This window comes from Theobroma cacao, chromosome 8 (genome assembly GCF_053813885.1).
Source record: "Theobroma cacao isolate CCN51 chromosome 8, ASM5381388v1, whole genome shotgun sequence".
Classification (NCBI taxonomy): Eukaryota; Viridiplantae; Streptophyta; class Magnoliopsida; order Malvales; family Malvaceae; genus Theobroma; species Theobroma cacao.
This window is the reverse complement of record NC_142646.1, coordinates 28,263,821-28,285,960: the sequence shown is the minus strand read 5'-3', so window position 1 is coordinate 28,285,960 and position 22,140 is coordinate 28,263,821. Positions and strand designations below refer to the sequence as shown.

Below are 22,140 nucleotides of genomic sequence, written 5' to 3'. Positions count from 1 at the left end.
TCTTTTCATCCTAGTCAAGTAAAAGAGAATAAGGAAAAGGAACCCATACCCGATTACAAGATTAAGTAAGTTATATTTCAAGATTAAATACTAATTCAATGATAGCAAATTTATATGTGGTTTCACAAAAATAAAATACTTTAAATAAGAGTTATGGTAGAAAAGTCACCAGACAAGGTGGGTTAGTGTTGAAGGTGGCTCTTTGGGTTGCTGTAAAGAACATGATACTGTTGGTATAGGTACACGTGAAGGATGATTCTTTGGTTTCTTTTGGGACAATGACAATTCTATAGAAAAATAGGTAGAGTTTAACAGGTTAAAAATCAGGTCAAAATATATTAGGTTAAAGAGTTAATGTTATCTATTTAAGGTCAATGTAGCTTAGTTCATTAAATATTATCTTTGACTTTCTCTTTAAATTAGATAATTTTTTTATTAAATTTGTCTTATAGTAGGTAAAAATTAGCTTGTGCAAAGAAATTAATGATTATTATTGTTCTTTGAACTCATGTTTGATAAGTAAAAAATTAGCTTTTGCAAAGAAATTGTTTTATTTTATTATGTAAGTTATATTTTATATATAACACAAACACTCACAAGCAACTCACGTGCAGGAAGAACAAACAAGTAAAGCTGTTCATTATGATTATGAACCAAAAAAATGGCACAATAATGGTAAGATGCTTCTAACTGATACACATGTACTCATATCTTGAGCATTTTTAAATTATAAAATAAGAATTTTAAGTTTTAAACTGTTAATAGGTTTTTTGTTAACAACTATATTAATAGTTAAATTATTATTTTTATATTTGTAGGTCAATGGTATTATTAATTAAAAAAATCACAAAAAAGATGGTATATATATAAATAGAATAATTATGAAAAATGCAGTAGTGGTAGATGAAAAAAAATAAATTTTGGCATTATGAGTTGTATAACTAGACTCAAGCAAGAAAATATTATGCATGCATTAGTAAACAGTTGAGAAAATATATTTTCAAGAAAAAGTTCCTTAAGCTACGACAAGTACGATATTATTATGTTTTATTTTTATATTATTTACATATTTATATAGAAAAACCCAATAGATAAAAACCATGAAAAGGAAAAAAAATGTTAGTTAGGAACTTAAAAATTTTCTTTCTAGATATATATATATATATATATATATATATATATATATATTTGTATTTTGTGTTTGCTTATAGTGGAACACCTACAAATTTTTTTAGTTTATTATTTTCAGAAAATGGTCTTACTGAATTACAAATATATTATGGAAACTATGTGGCACCCTAGCTACAATAATATTTTGTTTAATATTTTTATGTTTTATTATGTTGTGACATGTCTATATTGTTATTAGGCCTAAAGTTATTTACTATAATTAAAATAATAAGAATTAATTTGGTTAGTGTTCTCAAATTTGTTATCAGTTTCATAAAAGTTGAGCTTTGCAGGTTTGAAAATTGATTTACAAGCAAATCATGGAAAAATTTCATATTTATTTTGTCTCAAGTGCTCTTTCTTTTTAGCATGGCTTCTAAATTGCTACCTTGTAGCTAATTTTAAATTGTAATCCTTAAATTAAATTAGCTAATCTAGTTTACAAATAAATTAGGTTTTAATCTCCTTTCTTCACTAGAATTTGAATCTTGAATTAACTTTTATATAAGCATAACATCGCCCTCTTAAGTTTGCTCATTATAATAATGCTATTTAAGTTGACAAGCTTTTTTTTAAGTTAACTTTTATGCTATTTAACTTATATATTAGCATCGTAATGATGATAGATTGGGATTTTCTTGACATCAATTGGTCAATTATTACATGTTTTGCTTAAATTAGACATTGAAACACTTTTTAACTTTTCGTCAATAGCTAAACAACATTTAGAATATTATTTTATGAAAATACAATTTTGTAATTAGCATTAATCAGAAATATATATATATATATATATTATATAAAAGTAACTTTTATTATACGTAAGCGTAAATTGTGTATGTATACATAAAATTAAATTTTACATTATAAATTAAAATCAAAATTACATAATTATAAAATGATTCTAAATCTCCATGTAACTTTTTTCCCCGTTTAAAGAAAATATAAATAATTAAATAACCAAATTACACAATTAGTCTCTATACTCTATCAAAGTCTTAAATTTAGTCTATATATGATAATTTGAAAAAATTGAACAATATCAATATAATCGTTAACGACATTAAAACTTTACGATTATATATGTTGATATAGCATTTGATCAAAACCTTTTATGATGATAAATCGAGGTCCAAGCCACGAGCAATGAAGAAATCAACGATAGAAATGCTTTAATGTTTTTTTTTTAAATGTGAAACATTTTAATGTTTAAATGTCAATTGTCACTTTGCAATCTAATATTTTAAAATTTCACCTCATCAATTGGTCAATGTCACGTCAACTCTTACCCAATATTACTTTAGTATCATATCAACATTTGTATTGCATCATTTGTAAAATATACCACATCATTATTATCATATCATCATATTTATCAACATATTAACAAGAACATAATAAGTCAACTCAGTTAAATGTCACATCAATATACATAATGAAAGAATTTAAACACTATTAATGATTGAATTAATATTGTTAATTTTGAAAAATATAAAAGCTTGACTTTTACAAATTATTATATAAAAATTAAACCCAATATTTAAAATAGAAAAACTAATTGCATGATTTGACCTAACCTAATAAATAGTCATCGCTTAGATGTTAAGAACTCATTTATTTGTTTTACCCAAAATGAAAATCATATAGGTATTTCCTTTTATTTTCCTCTACCAAACTTCAAATTAAAGTAACATTTTCGATATAAACTATAGGTAACGAATTTAGAAATATAATATAAGTTTTTAAAAGATTGAAGATTGAACTCATTGAAGGAAATCAGAAAATTGAGTGATATTGATACTAATATATCTTTAGAAAACATAATGCTTAAAATTATTTTAAAAATACTGTTTAAAATCTTTTTAAACAGACATAATTACTTTGCCAAGAACAAAAAACCCTAAAAGCAATAATAAAATGAGTAAATTATATAAAAAGTACCTTGTGATTTGAGATAAAATAAATTTGTCTCTTTAAATTTAAAATTTGACACTCAACTAATTTTATTAAAAATAAATTGAATTTTTTTAAATTTTTAAATTTTATTATTAATATTAATTTAGTAAAATAAAAATATTTTAATCATTTTATTTTTAATGATTTTAATTAAAAAAATACGTTTTAAAAAAATTAAATTTATTTCATCTCAAAATCGCATGATAATTTTTCTTGTTATTTACCGGGTTTCAAAAGTGCCAAGCCCAGCCCAGCCCAGTCCAGTCAAACCACTCACACGTGTGTAATTCCCTTTGCACGAAGCCACACGTTTTAAGCATGCTACGCAACAGCGGGGGGCTTGGTAGAATTGGAAAAAGCCTCCGATTTGTGGAAACAGCAGCTGTTTAGTTCATTTTCTCCGTGAAAAAAACAAGAAAAGCCATGGCGTTGAACGGTGGGCTTAGATCGGCTTCAAAGCTACTAACCTCGTCCTCTCAATCACTTCTCTCCAAGTCAGGTTAGCGACCCAGTGAGGATTTTATTCTTTTTAAATATATATATATATATATATAATTAAGTTTTTTCTTTTTGGTGGCTGAGAAAATAGAGGAAAAGAAGGGAAAATGAGCATCTGGGTATTAGGAATTCTTTATTTTTAGCGGCAGATAGAGGGTTTATGATTCTATTTATGTAGATCTACTTGATGGGTATTTTTTGTAATTTTTTTATTGTTATTCCTTGTGTTGATGATTTGTTTTTATCGGTTCGTTGTTGAACCAAACGAATCATATGATTTTCTTATCATGTATACACTTTAAAATGGTTGAGTTTTGATTGGGTTGATTGACTCTGAAAACCCATCTTTTAGGTCAAGAGCCGAATCAAACTTTTTGTGTTTTACAAGGGTAGAACTGCTAGCAAATAGGTATTGATTGCATATGAGCACTCTGTAAATAATTGCGTAAGGGAGTTATTTAATAGGTTTGGACATCATTTGTGAATTGCTATGTGGTTCTGCTCATTTCTATCTCCTGTGAAGTGACATTGGCTTATAGATTTTAGTTTAAAGAACCTCTGAAAATGCTATATTATTGTTGTGCTAATTAGTATGAAACTGTGTTATCTCGTTCTATATGGAATGCCAGTTGTAGTCTTAACAAATCAAAGCTTGTAATCCATGTGAATAATGTTTTGGGCAACACCGCATTCATGATAATCATTTTGAGTTGGATGCCTTTGAATTTGGTTCTGGTAATTTTTTTTGGCTTATAATTCTAATAAAGCTTTGTGGGTTGTTGCTGTGTCATTTCTTTGAATTGAATATGTAAACCCTAGTGGCCTAGCCTTTGTTAATACTTTTTAAAATGGCTCTTTTTGAAATTATATGGCTATGTGGAAATTCCGGGGTCTTTTACTTGCTGAATTTTTTGTTCAAATGATATAGCGAAAGTTTTTTTTTCTCGGTTGTTAAGTGTTGAGATGCTTTCGTATTTTGCATTTGCATGACCTTCCTCTCTTGCATGGCATGTTACCTATGGAGCATAGACACACCTCAACCACCTTCGTATCAGTGTTGTGTCCATGTCCGACATGGGCTTGTCTCCGATATGCTGGGATACATATTATACATGGCTGGATATAGCAAATAAATAATAAATAATAATAATTTAATCAGACATGGCAATCAGCACTAGAATTAAAAAACACAACCAAGAAAAAGAAAGAAACACTTGCTGCTGATGAAGCATGATGGTGGTGGCACTGCCTTAAACTAAACATTTGAGATCACAAATTAAAATAACAAAAAATAAAGGCAGAAGCACTATTACATGGACTAGTCATTTCGGGCCATTAGGAGGGAGGGAAACCAAGTCTATTGCGTCGCTAGCTGGCAAAAATGAAGATGGAGAAGAAGAAAAGGCTGCTGCGACACCGAATAAGATGAAGAAGTAATAGAGAAATTAGGGCATTCCCTTTGATTATAACTTGGGCTTGTATAAGTAGCTAACAGTTTGACCTAAATTCCATTTTAATTAGTCGTAGTCTATCCCAAAGAGCAAAGGATTATCTCTTGGGCTCTTGCCTAACTAATAATTATATGGGTTTGAGCCTTGAGATAATTTAAAAAATATTTAATTATTTTTTGATGGAATAAAGCTATTTAAGATCAACACTCATAATAAAAAATTAGTTTAATTGCTTAAAAGATTTTAAAGGAGAAGGTTTCTCATTTTCTGTTTTTGGATAAAGCCTAAAGGAAATAGTAAAAATAAAAATGATTTATATATGGTATTGGATTAAATAAAATATATTTATATATTTTTCATTGCTGTATCCTTGCTGTGCCGTGTCCTAATTTTTTAAAAATTGCCTTGTTGCTGTATCTGTATTATGTCGTTCTTGTATCCTGTGTATAGGGTGGTGCATCATAGCATGCTATGCTACCTTTAAATGTTTGAAACCTTTCGTAGTGGCAAACTACTTTATTTTATTTTGGCCACTAGATGCAGTCAGCACTCTCTAGTTGAATTAAATACTTATAGTTCCTTCCTCCACAAATGAATGTAGGACATTCTCATGCATGACATTTGCTTGACTCTATAATCTTGAGATGTTTTCCCCTTTTCCAGTTTGTGTAATTGTTTCATATTTAGACTCAGTAGTGTGTTTTTTTTATACTCCATAGCATCTACAAGGATGTTTTTTTCTTGATGTAGCTTTCAAATCATAGGCTTATGGCATAAAGTGCATGGATGTCCATACTATTTCTTTGTGCTAAAGCTTTGGAAATAGTTGTCTGCATCTTCTCATCCATGTCTTGAAGTATGTTACTTATGTCTATAATCTATATTACTAACATTCTTATTATTATGTGTACCTCTTGAAACCTCCTGTCAATAAGGTTTGTTTTTATATGTACATAAAAGCTTTGTGAGTTAAATATGTTTGTGAAGATTTGTACAAGCAATAATTAAAGTGGTATAGGTTGAAGAAAAGTTAAAAATGAAGAAGTAAGTAGAAGGATGAGTGAATGACTGGATGAACCATGTTCTTCTCTAACTGTATAGTTTTTTCTTTTTAGAATTTTTGTTCCTAACTGAAACGAGGACAAGAAATTTCCCCTTTCTCATTGCCTTCTTTTGTACTGAAGGTCCACTGGTTCTGATCAGTGCTAATATTTCTCAGTTACGAAATAGCCTCTTTGGAAGAGCCAAAGAGGTTTCTGCTGTTGCATGTGGTTGCTATAAACTCCTGAGTTCTTTGACTTCTATATTAATGCAGAGTAAACTGCATGACTTCTAGGTGCAAGCTTTCCGTCTAGGAGTGAAACATGATTCCATTGATCTTGGAGTATGACTGGAAGCTAAATTTGCAAATTTTTTGGGTTTGAATGAGTATCTTAAAGAACTTAGACTTGGAAGCTAATTTTGCAACTTGGTTATAGATTGAGAATCTAATGGCCATGAGTTTGGAGTTATAAACACCTTGCAAAAATCTGTGATTGCTTTGCTATTTAACGCTCGGGTAATGTAAAAAGAACCTTAACAGCTCCATTATGTAGCATATGAGAGTTGTCTTAGTTGGCACATGGTTGTTTAAAATGCATTTGATCTTGTTTCTTCATGTGCAAACACCTTTTCTGTATTGTTGGTGATACTATATTAAATCTGAAATTAAAATCATATCTCGGATGGCATCTATGCTTTAGCAAAATAGCAACACCTCATGGTGCACTCTGGCGGTTCAGTCCTAGCGGCCATTTTGAGTTTGTCTTTGTTTCTTCTGCTTCTTGGCATATTCCAGAACTTTCAAACGTTGCAATAAACTGTTCATGACTTCAGGCTTTATGCTGTTATTTTTTGTTGGAACTATGCTTTTGGTACTAATGCCTATAAACTTACAGAACTTTTTTGGTTGTTCTGGCAGCCAATAGAGGGTTTCATTCAACTGGAGTGAAGAGGATGGGTGGAGGCCATGCGCATGGCCATGATGAACCATACTACCTTCATGCTAAGCACATGTACAATTTGGACAGGATGAAACATCAGAAGCTGAAGATGTCTCTTGGTGTTTTTACAGCCTTCAGCATTGGCGTCGGTCTTCCTGTTTATGCTGTCATTTTCCAGCAGAAAAAGACTGCATCTGGCTAAATTCTGAAGCTTACCTTCATGGCTGCAATAATAGAAGCAACCCGGAAGTCAGGATGCCGTTTTAATCAACTTTTGAATTGGTTTGATTTCATGATATTGCACAGTTTTGGTGTTTAGCATTTCTGACTGGTGTCTGTTCACTGTTGATCATGGGAATCTAGGATTGGTAATATTCTGCATTTGATAATAATATTTGATGCTCCAATTTGGATTGCAAAGGTAGTTCTTTTATTATTTAAATTTGAATCCTTTCTCTTAGAATCTCCAATTCAATGGAGTGTTCAGATTTCTGGGTAAATTACCCTTGTCTCTCAAAGGCTATGCTGGGTACCTGATAGGTAAGAAAATTATGTTGGAAAATCAGAGAGAAAATGACTGTCATATGCTTGGTAAGGGGGTGTCTATATATACTAAGTTATCATATATAATTATACTTGGATATTTAACCCAATAGTAAATGTATGTATTTTTTTTCCTTAACTCAAAAAAATTGATTCAAATTCTCTTTTAATCTCCTCCAAAATTATAACTTAAATAAGGGGAAAAAAAAAACATTTGTAGAGGGTATAATTGCTATTTAATTTAATATTTGATATTATGATTTAATTTGATTTTAAAGTAATTTTATCAACTAAATCAAGTCACTTAACTCATAATATCAAATTCAATTGATTTTATATAATAATATAAATACCATTTTCTTAAATAAATTTTAGGATGGTGAATGATGATTTTCTTTTCTAGAATTTCCTACAAAATATTGCTGCTTTGTAGAAAGAAAGTTATGTGTATTTAGGTACTCGAGTATTTAGCTCATTAATTGATGTATGATTTCTTATCTAAAAAGTAAAATTCAAAATTTTCTTTTCTCCATATTATATATATATATATAAGGGTTATGTGCATGTAGACCTTCCAGAGCATTGGCAATTTGACTTTATTTTTCCCCCATGACAATTGCAACTTGCTCATGTGCTTCCCTAGTAAATTTTGTACTTTGGAACGACTCGATGCATTGTCGTACAATTATTGTAACTAACAATCAAATCTATTTTTTTTTTTTAAATATAACTTAGTCAATAAGGAAATAGTAGTGGTGTGAATGAAAAAGTTAATTTTGAACAAAAATGGGAAATGAATATCTTGTATAGTTTAATCTTATATACAATCGATACAAAGTGTATAATAGGTCTACATTTTCAATTCAAAAAATATGATTTGTATACTTAAAGACTCGTCACATTTTTTATTGATACAAGATTTGTGACATTTTACTCTATTTAAAATTATGCAACGCCCTCATTACACCGACTCTTTTATTCATAAAAAAAAAGAGACTCTTATACTGATCCAAGTTTACCTCGATCTTTATATTTTTATAAGGTTTCCTTACACCAATTTGAGTCTATCTCGATCCTTATATCTCTTATAAAAGTCCAATATCCATGAAGATTTGAGAGTTCATATTTTTAACTTCAAAAATATATCTATTAAGTAGAAACAAGCTCATGTTTATATATTTAAAAACTCACCTCATTTCTTACTTATATAAAATCTGTAATATGTGCATGGGGAGGTTGATGTCCCCGTGTGTAATACCTACACGACTACCTTTACCATGATAGATTTTTATACTGCAAATTCTATTAATGAAATCAATACTTATATACCTATTGGTATTAATCTTGAGTGAATAATTCTCGTAAGATAAAATACATTTTACATGGAAAGTGAGCAACTTATCCCCTTCAAATTTCACATTCAAAAAAAGAAAAAGAAAAAAGGAAAAGAATCCTTAGAAGAAGAGTCCATGGTCAAACAAATGCAAAGTGCCAAAGTTGACGAACTGTGAAGGTGTCTTCAAAGAATAATTGATGAATTAATTGCTTTTATGTTATTGCTCTGATTTGGATGAGCATGAACTATACATAAAGCAAGTTCAGGGTTCAACAGCAAATTAATAATAATACATCTGAGAAAGCTTCTAGAGTTGTCGGCTGTAAAATCATGCTTATCCATGAAAAGCGCTCACATTTACAGGTGGCTAACCCTGGTCAAGTTTTGTAGGCACCCTTGGGCTTGGGGTTTTGGCTTTATCACTCACCAGTCAAAGCTACACCCAGCACCTATATGATTAATAATACTTCCTAAAGTTATAGTGGCTTGTATTTTAAATTAACTCCTTGAGTTTGCCATGTGGTTAATTTCCCTATGGAATTAAAACACCATACTATTAATAGAATCTTGGGGATAAAAGTCACTTTTCCCACTTTAGCTTTTCAAAGGAAGGCTTGGGAATCAAGTCATTAGGTAGTCTTAATAGACCTTACCATCCTCCCATCATTATCTCAATCCATGATAAATTGGGGTGCTGAATCTAAATTTTCATGTATGTTTTGATTTTTTTTTCCACATAAGTATCAATTATTACATAATTAGATAGATGAGATCCGTAAATATATTTATACACATGAATTTTGACAGTGAAACACTATATTGGATATTAGATTCGTTATTTTTTTTTTGTGAAATCAAATTCATTGTTTAAATTACGAACATTCTCATGTAACATGATTTAAAATATATGCTTATCATTTAGGTTTCTTTTGAGAATTTCAATTGAAATCAAAATACAGATTTCGACTTTAGTAGAAATTAGTTGACAAAACTCATAAAAACATAACCTTTGTGATTATATTTAAATTCAATAATTTGTTAGGTCTCTACTTAATAATGAATTTAAAATACCTATGTGAAATTGAGAACTTTGAATTCATCTTCTTAATTATATCTTTTGAAATGCATACCCACCTTGAATCTTAATTATATTTTGACATAATGTTTGCATTTGTCCTCATAAATTATAGGCATAATATATGAAAAATCTCTCAACTATTCATAAAAATTCAAATAAGTTTTTATTCTTTTATTGTATTCAATTAAACTCAAGTACTTTTATTTTGGATTAAATAAGTTTTTATGATTAATGGTTGACTAATTACCATTAATCAAAATACTACTAGTCATTTTATGTTTATGTGGAGTTGACATAAGTTGATGTTACACTGACATGGAGGATGAAAATGTCTTAATAGTCATATCATTATTTGTTCTGACATGTCAGCATACTATATCGACACTATGTTGCATAAAATGACATATGTCACTTTTAATTAACAATAATTAATCAACTATTAACTATAAAGGTCTATTTGATTTGAAATAAAAATATAAAAATATAATTAAATGTAATAAAAAATTAAAAATTTATTTAAAATTTTCTTAATAGTTTCCAAACTTTCAAAGTGTTATTTCAAAACTTAATTATAAGTCAATAGATCTCAATGATGTATGACATGGTTTGTTATATCTAAATCAATTTTATTTTTAAACTTCCAATACCAACTCAAACAATTAAAAGAAAAAGGCACAATGAGAGAAAAGATAAAGCAATAGCAAGCTTCTAAGCTTGTTTGTGTGTTGATATATGAGAAAGACAGTTAAGCCGTGAACAGGCGGACAGATTCCTTATTACTTGCCAATCTCTTTTGTCTTTTCACTTAACAAATGGACAACCAAGCAAAGCCCTAATGCAACAAAACTAGGCCTAAAAGATATAAAAATCTAATCCTTTAATATCAATACATGTGGTGCACAATGGGCATGCCTCCAGCCTCCAGCTTGCCCTTCTTTCATGAAGAAGTTTCCTAGTTTCTTTGAAGAGAATAATTGTTTGAGAATCACCTTGTTATCCTCTCTCTCTCTCTCTCTCTCTCTGCTCATTTACTAAACAAATAGTATTTCTTTGTTCTTGTCTTCCATCTCTCCTTCCATTATTGGGTACATTTCTTTTTCCTAATCAATTTGCTTTTGGATGAAAGAGGAGAATAATCAGGCCCCCAGAGTAAAAACAAAGAAAGAATTTGCATTAAACAATCAACTAAGAAAATACCCAGCATGAAAATTATTCTTTCTTCTCATTGTTTTTCCATATTATCACACTTCTAACAGTTGGGAAATGATAAGCTTGTGTTAGATTGATGGGCATCTTTTGACACCCAACTGCACAATGAATTACATTTCCAGCATCCGAGGAGCAAAGCTACTGAATCAACAATCCCAAGAAAGACAGAAAGAAAGAAATACACATGCATTTACAAAAAGAAAAGAAAAGAAAGAAGTGGAACCTGGCTGCTAAAAAAGCTATAGCAAAGCAATCGAAAAGGAAATGGACAGAAGAGTTGAAGAATGTGATTTGAATATAGAATTCTATCATTGAGAATCTGTAGCAGGATTTTCATCTCCACTATCACTGCCTTGGGTTTGGTTTTCTTGATGCTGTTGCTCCAAATTCATTCCTAGACCAACTCTATTATTGCTGTAAAGATTCATTGCACTGCCAAATAACCCCATATTAGTTTCTGTCACTCCTAAACCAAGCTGCTGACCCACGGGTTGCTGCTGTTGCAATATCATTGAACCAAGCTGAACCGGACTCACACGACCCCCACCCGAACAATGAGCCGGAAAGGTCCACATCTGGGCTTCTGGCACAGTTGCTGATGCGGTGGCACCACCACCTACCGGCAGCATCCAAAATGCATTACCTCCATTAGTGGTAGCCGGTGCAACTGCCCACATAGCTGGAGCCGGCACAATGTTGGCTGCACGAAACGAACCGGGTTCTTGATCTTGCATTCCGGTTCTCTCCGGTTTAGGAGAATTTGCCCCTACACCACCCGTTTCAGCATTGTGTTGAGATGTTTCCTTGAAAAGATCTTCTCTGAATGGCTTGGTGGAGTAATTCTCGTTACTACTTCTCATGGAACCATCGGGGTTCAAGATTTGAGGGTATAGCTGATGATGAAACCCTAACATGCCAGCACCAGCAGAAGTGTTGCTAAATCTTCTACTTTCATCTCCATTAGTACTGCTGTACAGACCTAAAGCACTGTGGAAAGAGAGAGGAGCAGATTTTGATAAAGGAGCTGAAATAGTAGAGCCACTGCTGCGTAGCGAGACGTTGAGAGTTGAGAAATTAGCTGGGATGGTGCCAGTTCCGGTGGCAGCTATGATGGCTGGCTCTGCCTGTTGAAGCAGCCACTCAATGGTTTCACCATCCGATTTATGACCCAATTCTCTGGTGAGTTGGAAGACCCTGGCGGCGCAGACGGCGGGCATGCGGATGCGGCGGCCCCGGCCATCGACCTTGGTGTGGCGGTCCTTGGTGGGTCGTTTGGCAGGTTTAGCAAGGGAAGATGTGGAAGTAGGGGAGGAAGAGTGAACCCCAATTTGGTTGGGAATGGAGCCCATGCCCGTGAATGGGACATGGGCTGGGGCCTGAGGCTGAGAGGAGGTCCCATGTGCGCCACCAGCAGCTGCTTGTGGTTGACTATCACGAGAGACCAGTTGCAGGGAAGCCTCTTGTTTTTGGCCATGGTGGTGGTGGTGGTGGTCACTGCTACTACTGCTTTTATTGCTTTGCGACTCCATTATTTCCATCTGTGGCTTTCCCAAAAGATTTCCTTATCTATCAAATTAAACCATCTCAAAAATGGAACCCCGTTTTTCTACCTCATATCCATAATAATTTTCTTCTTCTTTGTTTTTTTCTTTTCCCCACAACAAAAATGAAAAAAAAATTATAAACAATGAATTTTCTTTTCCCTTGGGAGAGTGGGCAAACGAAGGCTAGTGAGTTGTGATCCTAACTGCACCACCACTGTTAGTGCGTGGGGATCTTCTTTTCTTCCCTGTGATTGACTGCTGTCCTTTGAGAGAGAGAGAGAGGAGTAGGTGAGACAAGGAGCCAACAAAGCTTAAAAGAATTCAGTGATGGGGCCAGTAAATTTTGTAGCAGTGCCCCACTCGTGGGGGCCTCCTGCAACAGCAAAACATTGATCAAACCTGTTAATGTCATGTTGAAATATTTCTTTGTCTCACATTTACTTTTAAAAAGCTTTTCACATATGGTTTCTGGGTTGGACTTTTGGGTGCGAAAATGTTGAAACTTGTAAGCAAAACATATACATACTACAGGATGGGGACACGGCCTTCTTTCTCCCTAATACTCTCACTGATTGAGTTATGGTTGATAATGACAAGGATGATGACGCCAATGATCAAGTCCAACAACAACAACCACCATAAATATTTTAGACCTTTCTTCACCCCTATTTATCTGTCTCTGGCTTTTCCTGGTAAGTTTCTTTGTGACAGAAGTAACTGGCAGCAAGAGACAGTCCTTAAAAGCCAATGCTGTGAATAACATTAGATTAGGTCCTCACATTTATGCAAGCTTTTGCAGTAAAACTGTAAAACAAGGTGGCCCTTAAATGCTTCTACTGCTATAATATTCACCCCCAGGGTCCCCTACCTGCTTGGGTCATGTACCCTTGCCCCCATTTATGTCCCTCTCTCTTTCTATTAACTGTCCATCCATCCATCCGTCCACACATCTTGTCTTTTATGGGAACTTACTCCTGACTCAAATTTTAGTCAACACTCAAGTGTTAGTGCCTTGGTAGATTTTGCTACAAGATCAGCCAGAAGAAATGACAGATGAAGTAATTCACCTCTGTTTATTTACAAGAACAGGAACTGAAGTTTAACCTATATATTTGCACCTTAAAGAAGGCATAAAGGTGGAAGAAAAGGGGATGAAACAGTTGATCAGTGCCAACCCAAAGGCCCTTTCTCCCTCATCTTTCTCCACAATCAAAATTTCACCTAAAAAACTTTAAAGGGGTAAATATGGTGAGGGGAGATGTGAGCAGCAAGACTATGCCTTGATAGGACAAGCAACATGGCAATTATGGTGTACATTCAAGGCACAGGGCCAAACAGCTCAGCAAAGCATCTAATGGACTAAGACAGCTCATCCCTACCAAAGCCTTTTGTTTTCTTTTTTCCTTTTTCTTCTTCTAAAGGCTAAAGGGTGTTTTTTATATATATATCTCCAAAAACAAAGACTACTCTAATATTTGAGCAGAATGGCACTTACTATGACCAGCCTACCCACCTTGCCCAACCTTTTTCTCTTTGGAATATAGTTTTAATGAAAGAATACACTTGACAAAGTAAAAAAAAATCCAAAACCCCATCTCATCTAATTTTATTAAGACAAAATACTTAAAAAAAAGTTTTTGAATTATTTTAAATAATTTAAATAATTTTTTTATTATGTTTAATAAAGTTATTATACTTTTATTTTAAATCAAATAGATTCACATGATTAATTATTGATTAACTATTTTTAATAAAAAAGTCACTCGTTATTTTATAGCATTAGTGTTGATTTTTTTTTTTGAAAAGCAGCACGTGGTGTTGATATGTTATAGTAGATGATAACGTGACATGTTAATATGACCATATAACATTTTTACCTTTTACATTTTTGACACGTCAACACTACGTTGTATAAAATGACAAGTGATGTTTTGATTAACAAAATAAAAGTCTATTTAATCCAAAAGAAAAGTACAATAATTTAATTAAACATAATAAAGGAATAAAAATTTATTTTAATTTTTTTAAAAAAAAGTTATACTTTTTATTAATAATTTAAGATACAAATGAAAATCATACAAGAATATATATTATTCCACATCCACAACTTTTTATCTCTGTTTTACATCTAAGCATTTGGCTTATTGGTTGGTGCATGATCTTCTACTTAAAAAACATAATTCAAATCCCCTTTCTTCCAATTATAAAAAAAAAAAAAAAAACTTTTTAGCCATATTTTCCCTTTTTTAATTGTTTATAAAGAATATCATTAGATATGGCATGGAGGAAGATTATAAGCCAAAAGTGTTGGGTTAAACTTTGTTGGAAGCCTCACAATCATGGTGGACTTCGCCTTTCCATTTCCATCAACTTAAGCAATTAGTCACTGATAACATAATTGATGATATTCATTTACAATTAATTTTATATTCAAAGCCTGTTATGCATATTGAAATTCTGTTTAATTGGTGTTTTTAGTCAGTTATGTATATAAATAAGTACATTTAGTTAAAAAATTAAATAGGAACGATCGGGTTGTACTACATCAAATTTGACTTAAAGTTTCTAAAATGTGTTATTAAAATTATTTTTAATGATATTTTTTATATACTTCTTATACCACGTTTGTGGATTTTATTGCATTATATAAAAATTTAATAATATTATAAATAAAATATTATTATAAAAACTGATTATAACATTAACTCTTACCCTTACCCATTGCCTTGCATTCCATCTTTCTTCCCATGTGCTTCACTCATGCAAACGACAAAAGGTGTCACAGTTATGCAATAAGGCTTTTGTCTGCGTATCATAATATAGGCAAGTAATGCTTGTAATTGCATTGCATGCAATAGAGGCAATGTTTTCTTCTTCATATTTAGTTATATTTTTGTTTATTCTTATTGATTATTGCCATTGCTGTTTCACGTAAAGAGACTTTTTAACATGTAGTGCCTGATTTGTTCATGTAGTTTTAGAATTTGGCTTCGAACCATAAGAGAGATGTCTATTGTCACGGACTTCATATTAGTAAGAATGAAATGAGTTTTGAATTTATAAATAAGTATCTTCATTCATCTATCAGACATGTATTTTGGGTTGAAATCCTAGACCCATGAGATCCATGATCGGCTTTTCCAACACGGTTTTGACAATTCATAAACAAGATGGATTAGTCTTGTTCAAATTTAACTTTTAATTTATTACGTGATTGCGATAACCTTGAAGACTTATTTTGAATAATGATCTTTATCCATATAAATAATGTTTTTAGTAAAACACAAACATATATATATTTCTTGTCATCTTTCTGCATTTAATATGGCTAAAAGTGTTGTAATACTTAAATTAAATGTAAAGTAAGATGCTGTTCAAGAAAATAGGAAACTTTCAGCCAAATTCATTTTGTCAAAAAAGATCCATCGCTAATAATATATCTTTACCGACGAAATTTTGATCAAAGTCATTTTTTATTTTTCAGAAATTGATTGGGTGCTTAATTTTTCGATCAAATTTTTTAGCCATAAGATGTTTCATATATCAATAATCACAAAATTTTGACGGAAATTTTTTTAATTGATATAGGTATATAAAAAAATAAAAAATTGAATATTTCATAATTTTTTTTTTGGTTTACTGATTTTCTAAGAAAAAAATTGTTTCCAGTAAAATTTTCGTGGAAAATCCGGAAAGAATTTAAGCTTAAAATCCCTAATTTTTTTTTCTTCTTGCATTTCAGTTTTACCTACCTAAAATCCAAACAGCTGCTCCTCTCCTCCCTCGATTTCCTGTGTCCCCCCTTGACTCCACCTGTCTCTATGAGGATAATCTCATCTTTGCAGGAGAGAACAAAGCTATCCTATCTGGTTTTATTCAAGCTCTGTCTTCACAATTCTCCATTAAGGATCTTAGTTCATTGAATTAGTATATTTGGAGCTAAGGGTTCCCCTGCACCTGTGTCCTAATTTGCATGATGGTTGAGCTAGGAAGAGTTCTGTTTAGTGTGTGGATGCATGATGTGCTGGAGGTTGAGTAGAAGACTATTTAGGCTTGATCCTGAAGCAGGTTTTTGTTGAATAACTAGCTTTGTCACAGAATTGATAGATGACCTTACCAGTTAGCTGATTGACAAACTGGTTTCCTTTGAAAAATATATGAGAACCATTATTTTGTCTGACAGCATTGTTGAAGTTGAATCCACCTGATAGCTTAGACTTGTTAACATTAGAATAGGAAATCTTGGTAGTAAGATAAGAAGAAGGAAGAACATAATCTAGGTAGAGTTTTGCTTCTTCAATAATCCTCATATTCATGTAACTTCTCAGATGTTCTTCAATAATTTTGCGGTCATTGGATTTACTATCTTATTCATACTTGTTCAAAAATTTCGTTCCATCATAGATTCAAAAGGCAATTAATGGATGCCAAAAAATACCTAATACTAAGAAGTAATTGGTATGCTTTACCAAGTAAATTGCAAAAATGGGGGGGGGTTAGATGTTACCAGTAGTCCATGCAAGAACACGAACCATTCTCGAAATGGTGAAAGCGCTTCTGATCCCTAACAATTATTTTACGTTTATAAATCTTTGAAATTAGTTTGATTGAAGAGTGGCAATCTTCACATACACGGAGGTTCTTGACTATCCGAAGTGTGGTTCCAGGACTTGTACTGATCAAGCCAAATGCAATTGCAATCCTTTCACTATGATAGTATAATGTGCTCTCTTTTTCTTCCTCATCAATGTTAAGCAAAACTGGCCTGGTATCTGGCTTATACCCTACCAACCTCATTTGCTCAGCGATTTCCTCCAACATTGAATGAATCTCTTTGGCTCTGGGATGGGAATCATCTTCCACAAGAAACTCATGAACAACTCCATCAAGCTCAATAAAACTGCATCCAGGGTCTTTCCTTACATCCATCTCCTTCATTTTTAACCTCACCCTTGCAACTGACTCCCAATCTCTGGAAGAAGCATATATGTTTGACAATGCCACATAAGCTCCACTGTCACGAGGAGCCATATTCATCAAAATCCCGGCCACGTGGTCACCCATCTCAATGTTTCCATGCATCTTACAAGCACCTAACAACGCCTTCCATATCACATCATCTGGTTCTATTGGCATGTTCAATATAAACTCTTCAGCCTCTTTCAATAGCCCAGCACGGCCTAATAGATCAACCATACACCCATAATGTTCAAGCCTGGGTTCAAAGCCGACCACATTAACCATGTGATTGAAAAATAAACGCCCCTCTTCCACAAACCCTGCATGGCTACAAGCACTCAAGACACCAATATACACAACATCACTAGGAGTTACGCCTTCGAGTTCCATCCTTGAAAAATAATCAAGAGCACCCTCTGCTCTACCATGCATTGCAAGCCCCCCAATCATCGCGCTCCAAGTAATTGTATTTGGTTTACTTATCCTCTCAAAGACCTGAACCGCCTTATCAATACTCCCACACTTAGAATACATATCGATCAAAGCAGAACCAAGAACATCATCAATCTCAATCTCATTCTTTTCAGCATACAAATGCACCCATTTCCCTAACTCAAGTGCCCCGAGTCTTGAAATGGCAGGAAGAACACTCACCAAAGTCACATAATTAGGCCTCACTTCTCCAATTTGCATCAAACGAAACATTTCAATTGCTTCCTTAAAATACCCATTTTGGGCGTATCCAGAGATCATCACATTCCATGAAATTACACTTCTTAGAGACATTTTATCAAACAATTCCCTAGCAGTCCTTAAATCCCCAATTCTTACATAACCATCAATCATCACGTTCCATAAAACAATATTTCCCTCGATTCTCCTCTTATCCCTAACTAATTTGCCACCATTTTCAAATTCAACCATCATTTTGTTAAGCAAAATGTGAGCTTCTTCCATGGCTCCACACATAACATACACTCTGACAAGATTGCTAGCAACAAACTCATCTTTTTCAAACCCAAATTTCACCACTAGCCCATGAACCTGTTCCCCTTCTGGAAGCTTCCCAGTTCTAGCACAGGCCTTTAAGACCGAAGGAAAAGTAAATCGATTAGGTAAAACATTGCCGTCAGCGACCATTTCAGTAAACAAAAACAATGCTTCCAACGGCTCATTTGTTTCATTGCTTTCATCAGATTCTGTTAGAGCTCTGATAATTGTGTTCCAAGAAAAGCAGTTAGGTTCCCCCATCTGGCGGAAAACCTTGCGGGCGTAATCGATGTCGCGGTGGGTGCCAAGGGAGCAGAATTTGAGGATTTCGGCTGCGGCTAAAGGATCGTGGATTTGGCCTGTTTTGAGGACGATGGCGTGGACTTGGTGGAGGTCTCTCATGGTTTTGCATCTTTGGATTTGTGGGAAGAGTGATGATGGGTGAGTTGATGCGGCGGCGGCGGCGTTGGAGTTGTAGATTGTGGTTGGGTTCATCTAAGCGGTTTCAGAAGGGGGGTTTGTTGGAGCTGTGGATGAGATTTCGTTTGTGGGTTTTCTTCCAAGATAGTGGGGTTTCTAAAAGGTTTTCATTTTCTTTCAAGGACGGATGAGGGGCCCAAAAAATTTTACCAAGAAAATCAAAATCAAGAAATCCCCAAAAAATCTACCCAACAATCAATTAGTTAGATAGCTTTACAGTAAAAATATTTGTTCTTTACATTTTTCATGTAAAGAGAGTTTTTAACATGGAGGTTAGAGAACCAGCCAATCATCTTATACTATCTGGATTTATTCAAGCTCTGTCTTCACAATTCTCCATTAAGGATCTTAGTTCATTGAACTAGTTTCAAGGAATTGGAAGTCATTCCAACATCTAAGAGCTTGTTCTTGTTTCAACATAAATATATTTATTTTATGATATTTGAAGTAAAGCAAATCTGTTTGGAGCTAAGGATTCTACTGCACCTCTGTCTACCTCCATGTCACTAAGTCTGCATGATGGTTGTGCCACAGCTAATAAAGAAGCAAGAAACAGTAGCTTTGATCTTCTATTGAGACAAAATATAACGCAATTGTTGTCACTGTTTCAGAAATTACTTGGCTAAAGGAACTTTAAGGTTGCAATTTCTGCTCTGCCAGCAGTGACAATATCAGTGCCTCTTACACCTACAAGAATCCTGTCTGTCATGCAAGAATGAAGCAACTTGCATTAGATTACTGTTTTTGTTCCAGAGATAGTGAACCAAGGGCTGCTACTTCTTCATCATGTTCCTACAACCTATCAACTGGCAGATGCTCTCCCTAAAACCATTGTCTGAAGCTCGATTTTCATTATCTGCTATCCAAAATTGGTGTCACCAATGGCCTGTCATCTAGCCGGGGCAAACTTGAGGGAAAGCACAAGCTGTTTAGATAGATTCAATTGTTGCAGAATTTTATTCTAATGTTTAACTTATTGTAATACAAAGACATATAGAACTATAAATACTAGAGATGAAGCATTTTCATTCATCTTTCTTCCTGCTATCTAAGTGTGATACTAGGAAGGATCTCATTGATCTTGGCATAACACGATTCAAGCCTTACTTTGTGACTCAATTTTTAGCAATTCTGCTTGTACAAATAGAGTTACTTAGTTGGCTTCCTTCAAGCAATGGGATCTTGACCTTTTAAGAGTAAAAGATCATTACATACCATACGTTATAGAGAGCATATACCTGGAATGATCTTACATCTGATCAGTACTTGGAAGCTTGATTGATCCCAGACTTGATCAACTCTAGACCTTGATCAAAGCTAAGCCAAAAATGAACTCACCCGATCAAAGACAGAAAAGAGATCTCGGACCATAATCTTTCACTAAAAGAATAGTAATGATTGTAATGATATCAGTCTAAATAAATAAAATACGAATTACATATAATCAAAGTATATACTAAGGAGAACAAAACCACAGAAAAATCCTCCATCTTTTATGGTACATAAGAAAGCAAAAAAAATGTAAAAATATGGGAAAAAACAAAAAAATATAGCCCAATAGTTAGAAATAATTAGAATCTACAGCCTAAGCCTAAACTTGCAGCTACTACTTTGAATTCTAATGGCGTTGTTAGCAGATAAAGCATCCACCACTAGCCCGCACCTAACCGAGAACTTCACTTTCATAAGCTTCAACTTCCCGAGCTTAACCCTCACAGGCTGGTTGACCCTCAGTCTCAAAGGAATGTTTCCTGTCTGCTGCTGCTGTTCTTGCAGCGTCGTGAGCAAGCCAGTACCGTTTTGGATTTGTCCTGACAAAGGCAAAAGCAGCACCGTCGTGTTCCGGTGACCCTGGTAGAATTTTGGCATTGACCCTTCACATAGTTTTGTTTCTGTGTACCATACGCTTATACGGCTGCCTCCCTCGTAATAAATTCCGATCCTCTTGTTGGGATTCCTCGCAGTAATAGTAACATCGAAGGTAGCCGATAAGCTAGAATCGACAGAACTAAGATCGAATTGGGTTATCTGCAACGTGTCAATAGAATACTTCGGTAGCTTCGGTTGGAAAACAAGGAATATAATGCCAACGATAATCCCCAGAATGACGATTAGCAGCAAGAGTAGAGACAGTGTCCAACACAGGCACTTGCAGAAACAGCTTCTCTTCTTGGGAGGTTTCGAGTGCATAGAAGGCAAAGTGCGCTTGAAAGGTGGGTATTCCTCTACAGGCTTACCCTTGTCGGATTTTAACGTGCCCTCAGGCACCAAGGGAGCGGTCGGGGAGGTTTGTGGCGGTGCTTCAACATCAGGGACGGGATGGATTTTCTGCTGATCCGCCATTGATGAATCCAATTCAAGAGTCAAGAGATCACAAACTAAAACCTCGAGAAAAATTCAAGAGTATTTATCGCAACCTGTCTAACTGTTTTGGTGTTCTAGATTGAAGTTGAAATGCATTGATATAGAAACAGCAAGGGGGGATTGATTAAGCCACACGACAGAAGCTTCCTTTATTTGACTTTATGTTCTACCCTATCGAGTCTTGTGTTTCTTCCAAATATTCACCTAATCGACCGCATTCACACCGGCTCAAGCTCTTCAATATTTCATGCTTTGATAATCATTTTGCCACCTTCTTGCTTTGCATGCGTAAGATTTTGGGTTGAAAAAAGGAATAATACCCAAGAAAATTTCAAAATATTTCTCAACGGTTCGAGGGAAAAAATCAAAGCCGCCTTAACAATTGAATTTTGTGCTCAGAGAAACGCGTAAACCAAAACAATAACTTAAAAGGTGAAAGTCTGTCGTCATTCAGTATGTAATGAGGGACAACTGGTGGAATTGATGATATCATTGAGTTTCTCTTCCCATTTTCTGCTCGAATTCCATATTATTGTTTATCTTTTAATTAGATACCCACAGGTATTTTACCTGTTTAAAT

The 22,140-nt window shown here is 33.6% G+C and overlaps 4 protein-coding genes across 5 annotated transcripts; 1 reads left to right on the top strand and 3 right to left on the bottom strand.

Moving 5' to 3' along the window:
* The first annotated feature begins 3,463 nt into the window (after positions 1-3,463).
* LOC18592975 (TonB-dependent heme receptor A) lies at positions 3,464-7,477 on the top strand. Its single transcript, XM_007019959.3, has 2 exons — positions 3,464-3,625; positions 7,036-7,477. The coding sequence occupies exons 1-2, from the start codon at positions 3,550-3,552 to the stop codon at positions 7,257-7,259; spliced, it is 300 nt and encodes a 99-aa protein (XP_007020021.1). The 5' UTR covers positions 3,464-3,549; the 3' UTR covers positions 7,260-7,477.
* A 3,731-nt stretch (positions 7,478-11,208) lies between these two features.
* LOC18592974 (TCP family transcription factor) lies at positions 11,209-13,165 on the bottom strand. Its single transcript, XM_007019958.3, has one exon. The coding sequence runs from the start codon at positions 12,759-12,761 to the stop codon at positions 11,532-11,534; it is 1,230 nt and encodes a 409-aa protein (XP_007020020.1). The 5' UTR covers positions 12,762-13,165; the 3' UTR covers positions 11,209-11,531.
* A 3,295-nt stretch (positions 13,166-16,460) lies between these two features.
* LOC18592973 (pentatricopeptide repeat-containing protein At5g48910) lies at positions 16,461-19,428 on the bottom strand. Of its 2 annotated transcripts, XM_088809066.1 has the most exons (2): positions 17,275-19,428; positions 16,461-16,971 (listed from the first exon to the last, which is right to left on the bottom strand). In XM_088809066.1, exons 1-2 carry the CDS (start codon positions 19,209-19,211, stop codon positions 16,935-16,937), a joined length of 1,974 nt encoding a protein of 657 aa, XP_088665192.1. In that variant the 5' UTR covers positions 19,212-19,428; the 3' UTR covers positions 16,461-16,934. The 2 variants fall into 2 exon arrangements, with proteins under 2 accessions (XP_088665192.1, XP_007020019.3); XM_007019957.3 differs by lacking the exon at positions 16,461-16,971 and having other exon boundaries at positions 17,099-19,427.
* Positions 19,429-20,591: 1,163 nt separating this feature from the next.
* Positions 20,592-21,637, bottom strand: LOC18592972 (NDR1/HIN1-like protein 6). The gene has a single exon (XM_007019956.3). It carries the CDS (start codon positions 21,537-21,539, stop codon positions 20,775-20,777), a length of 765 nt encoding a protein of 254 aa, XP_007020018.3. The 5' UTR covers positions 21,540-21,637; the 3' UTR covers positions 20,592-20,774.
* Between the last annotated feature and the right edge of the window lie 503 nt (positions 21,638-22,140).

Coding starts and splice junctions, on each gene's coding strand:
- LOC18592975 (XM_007019959.3), top strand. CDS start 3,550: ATGGCGTTGAACGGTGGGCTTAGATCGGCTTCAAAGCTACTAACCTCG. Junction 3,626..7,035: donor ATCACTTCTCTCCAAGTCAG/GTTAGCGACCCA, acceptor TTGTTCTGGCAG/CCAATAGAGGGTTTCATTCA.
- LOC18592974 (XM_007019958.3), bottom strand. CDS start 12,761: ATGGAAATAATGGAGTCGCAAAGCAATAAAAGCAGTAGTAGCAGTGAC.
- LOC18592973 (XM_088809066.1), bottom strand. CDS start 19,211: ATGAACCCAACCACAATCTACAACTCCAACGCCGCCGCCGCCGCATCA. Junction 16,972..17,274: donor TGTTCTTGCATGGACTACTG/GTAACATCTAAC, acceptor CTAAGCTATCAG/GTGGATTCAACTTCAACAAT.
- LOC18592972 (XM_007019956.3), bottom strand. CDS start 21,539: ATGGCGGATCAGCAGAAAATCCATCCCGTCCCTGATGTTGAAGCACCG.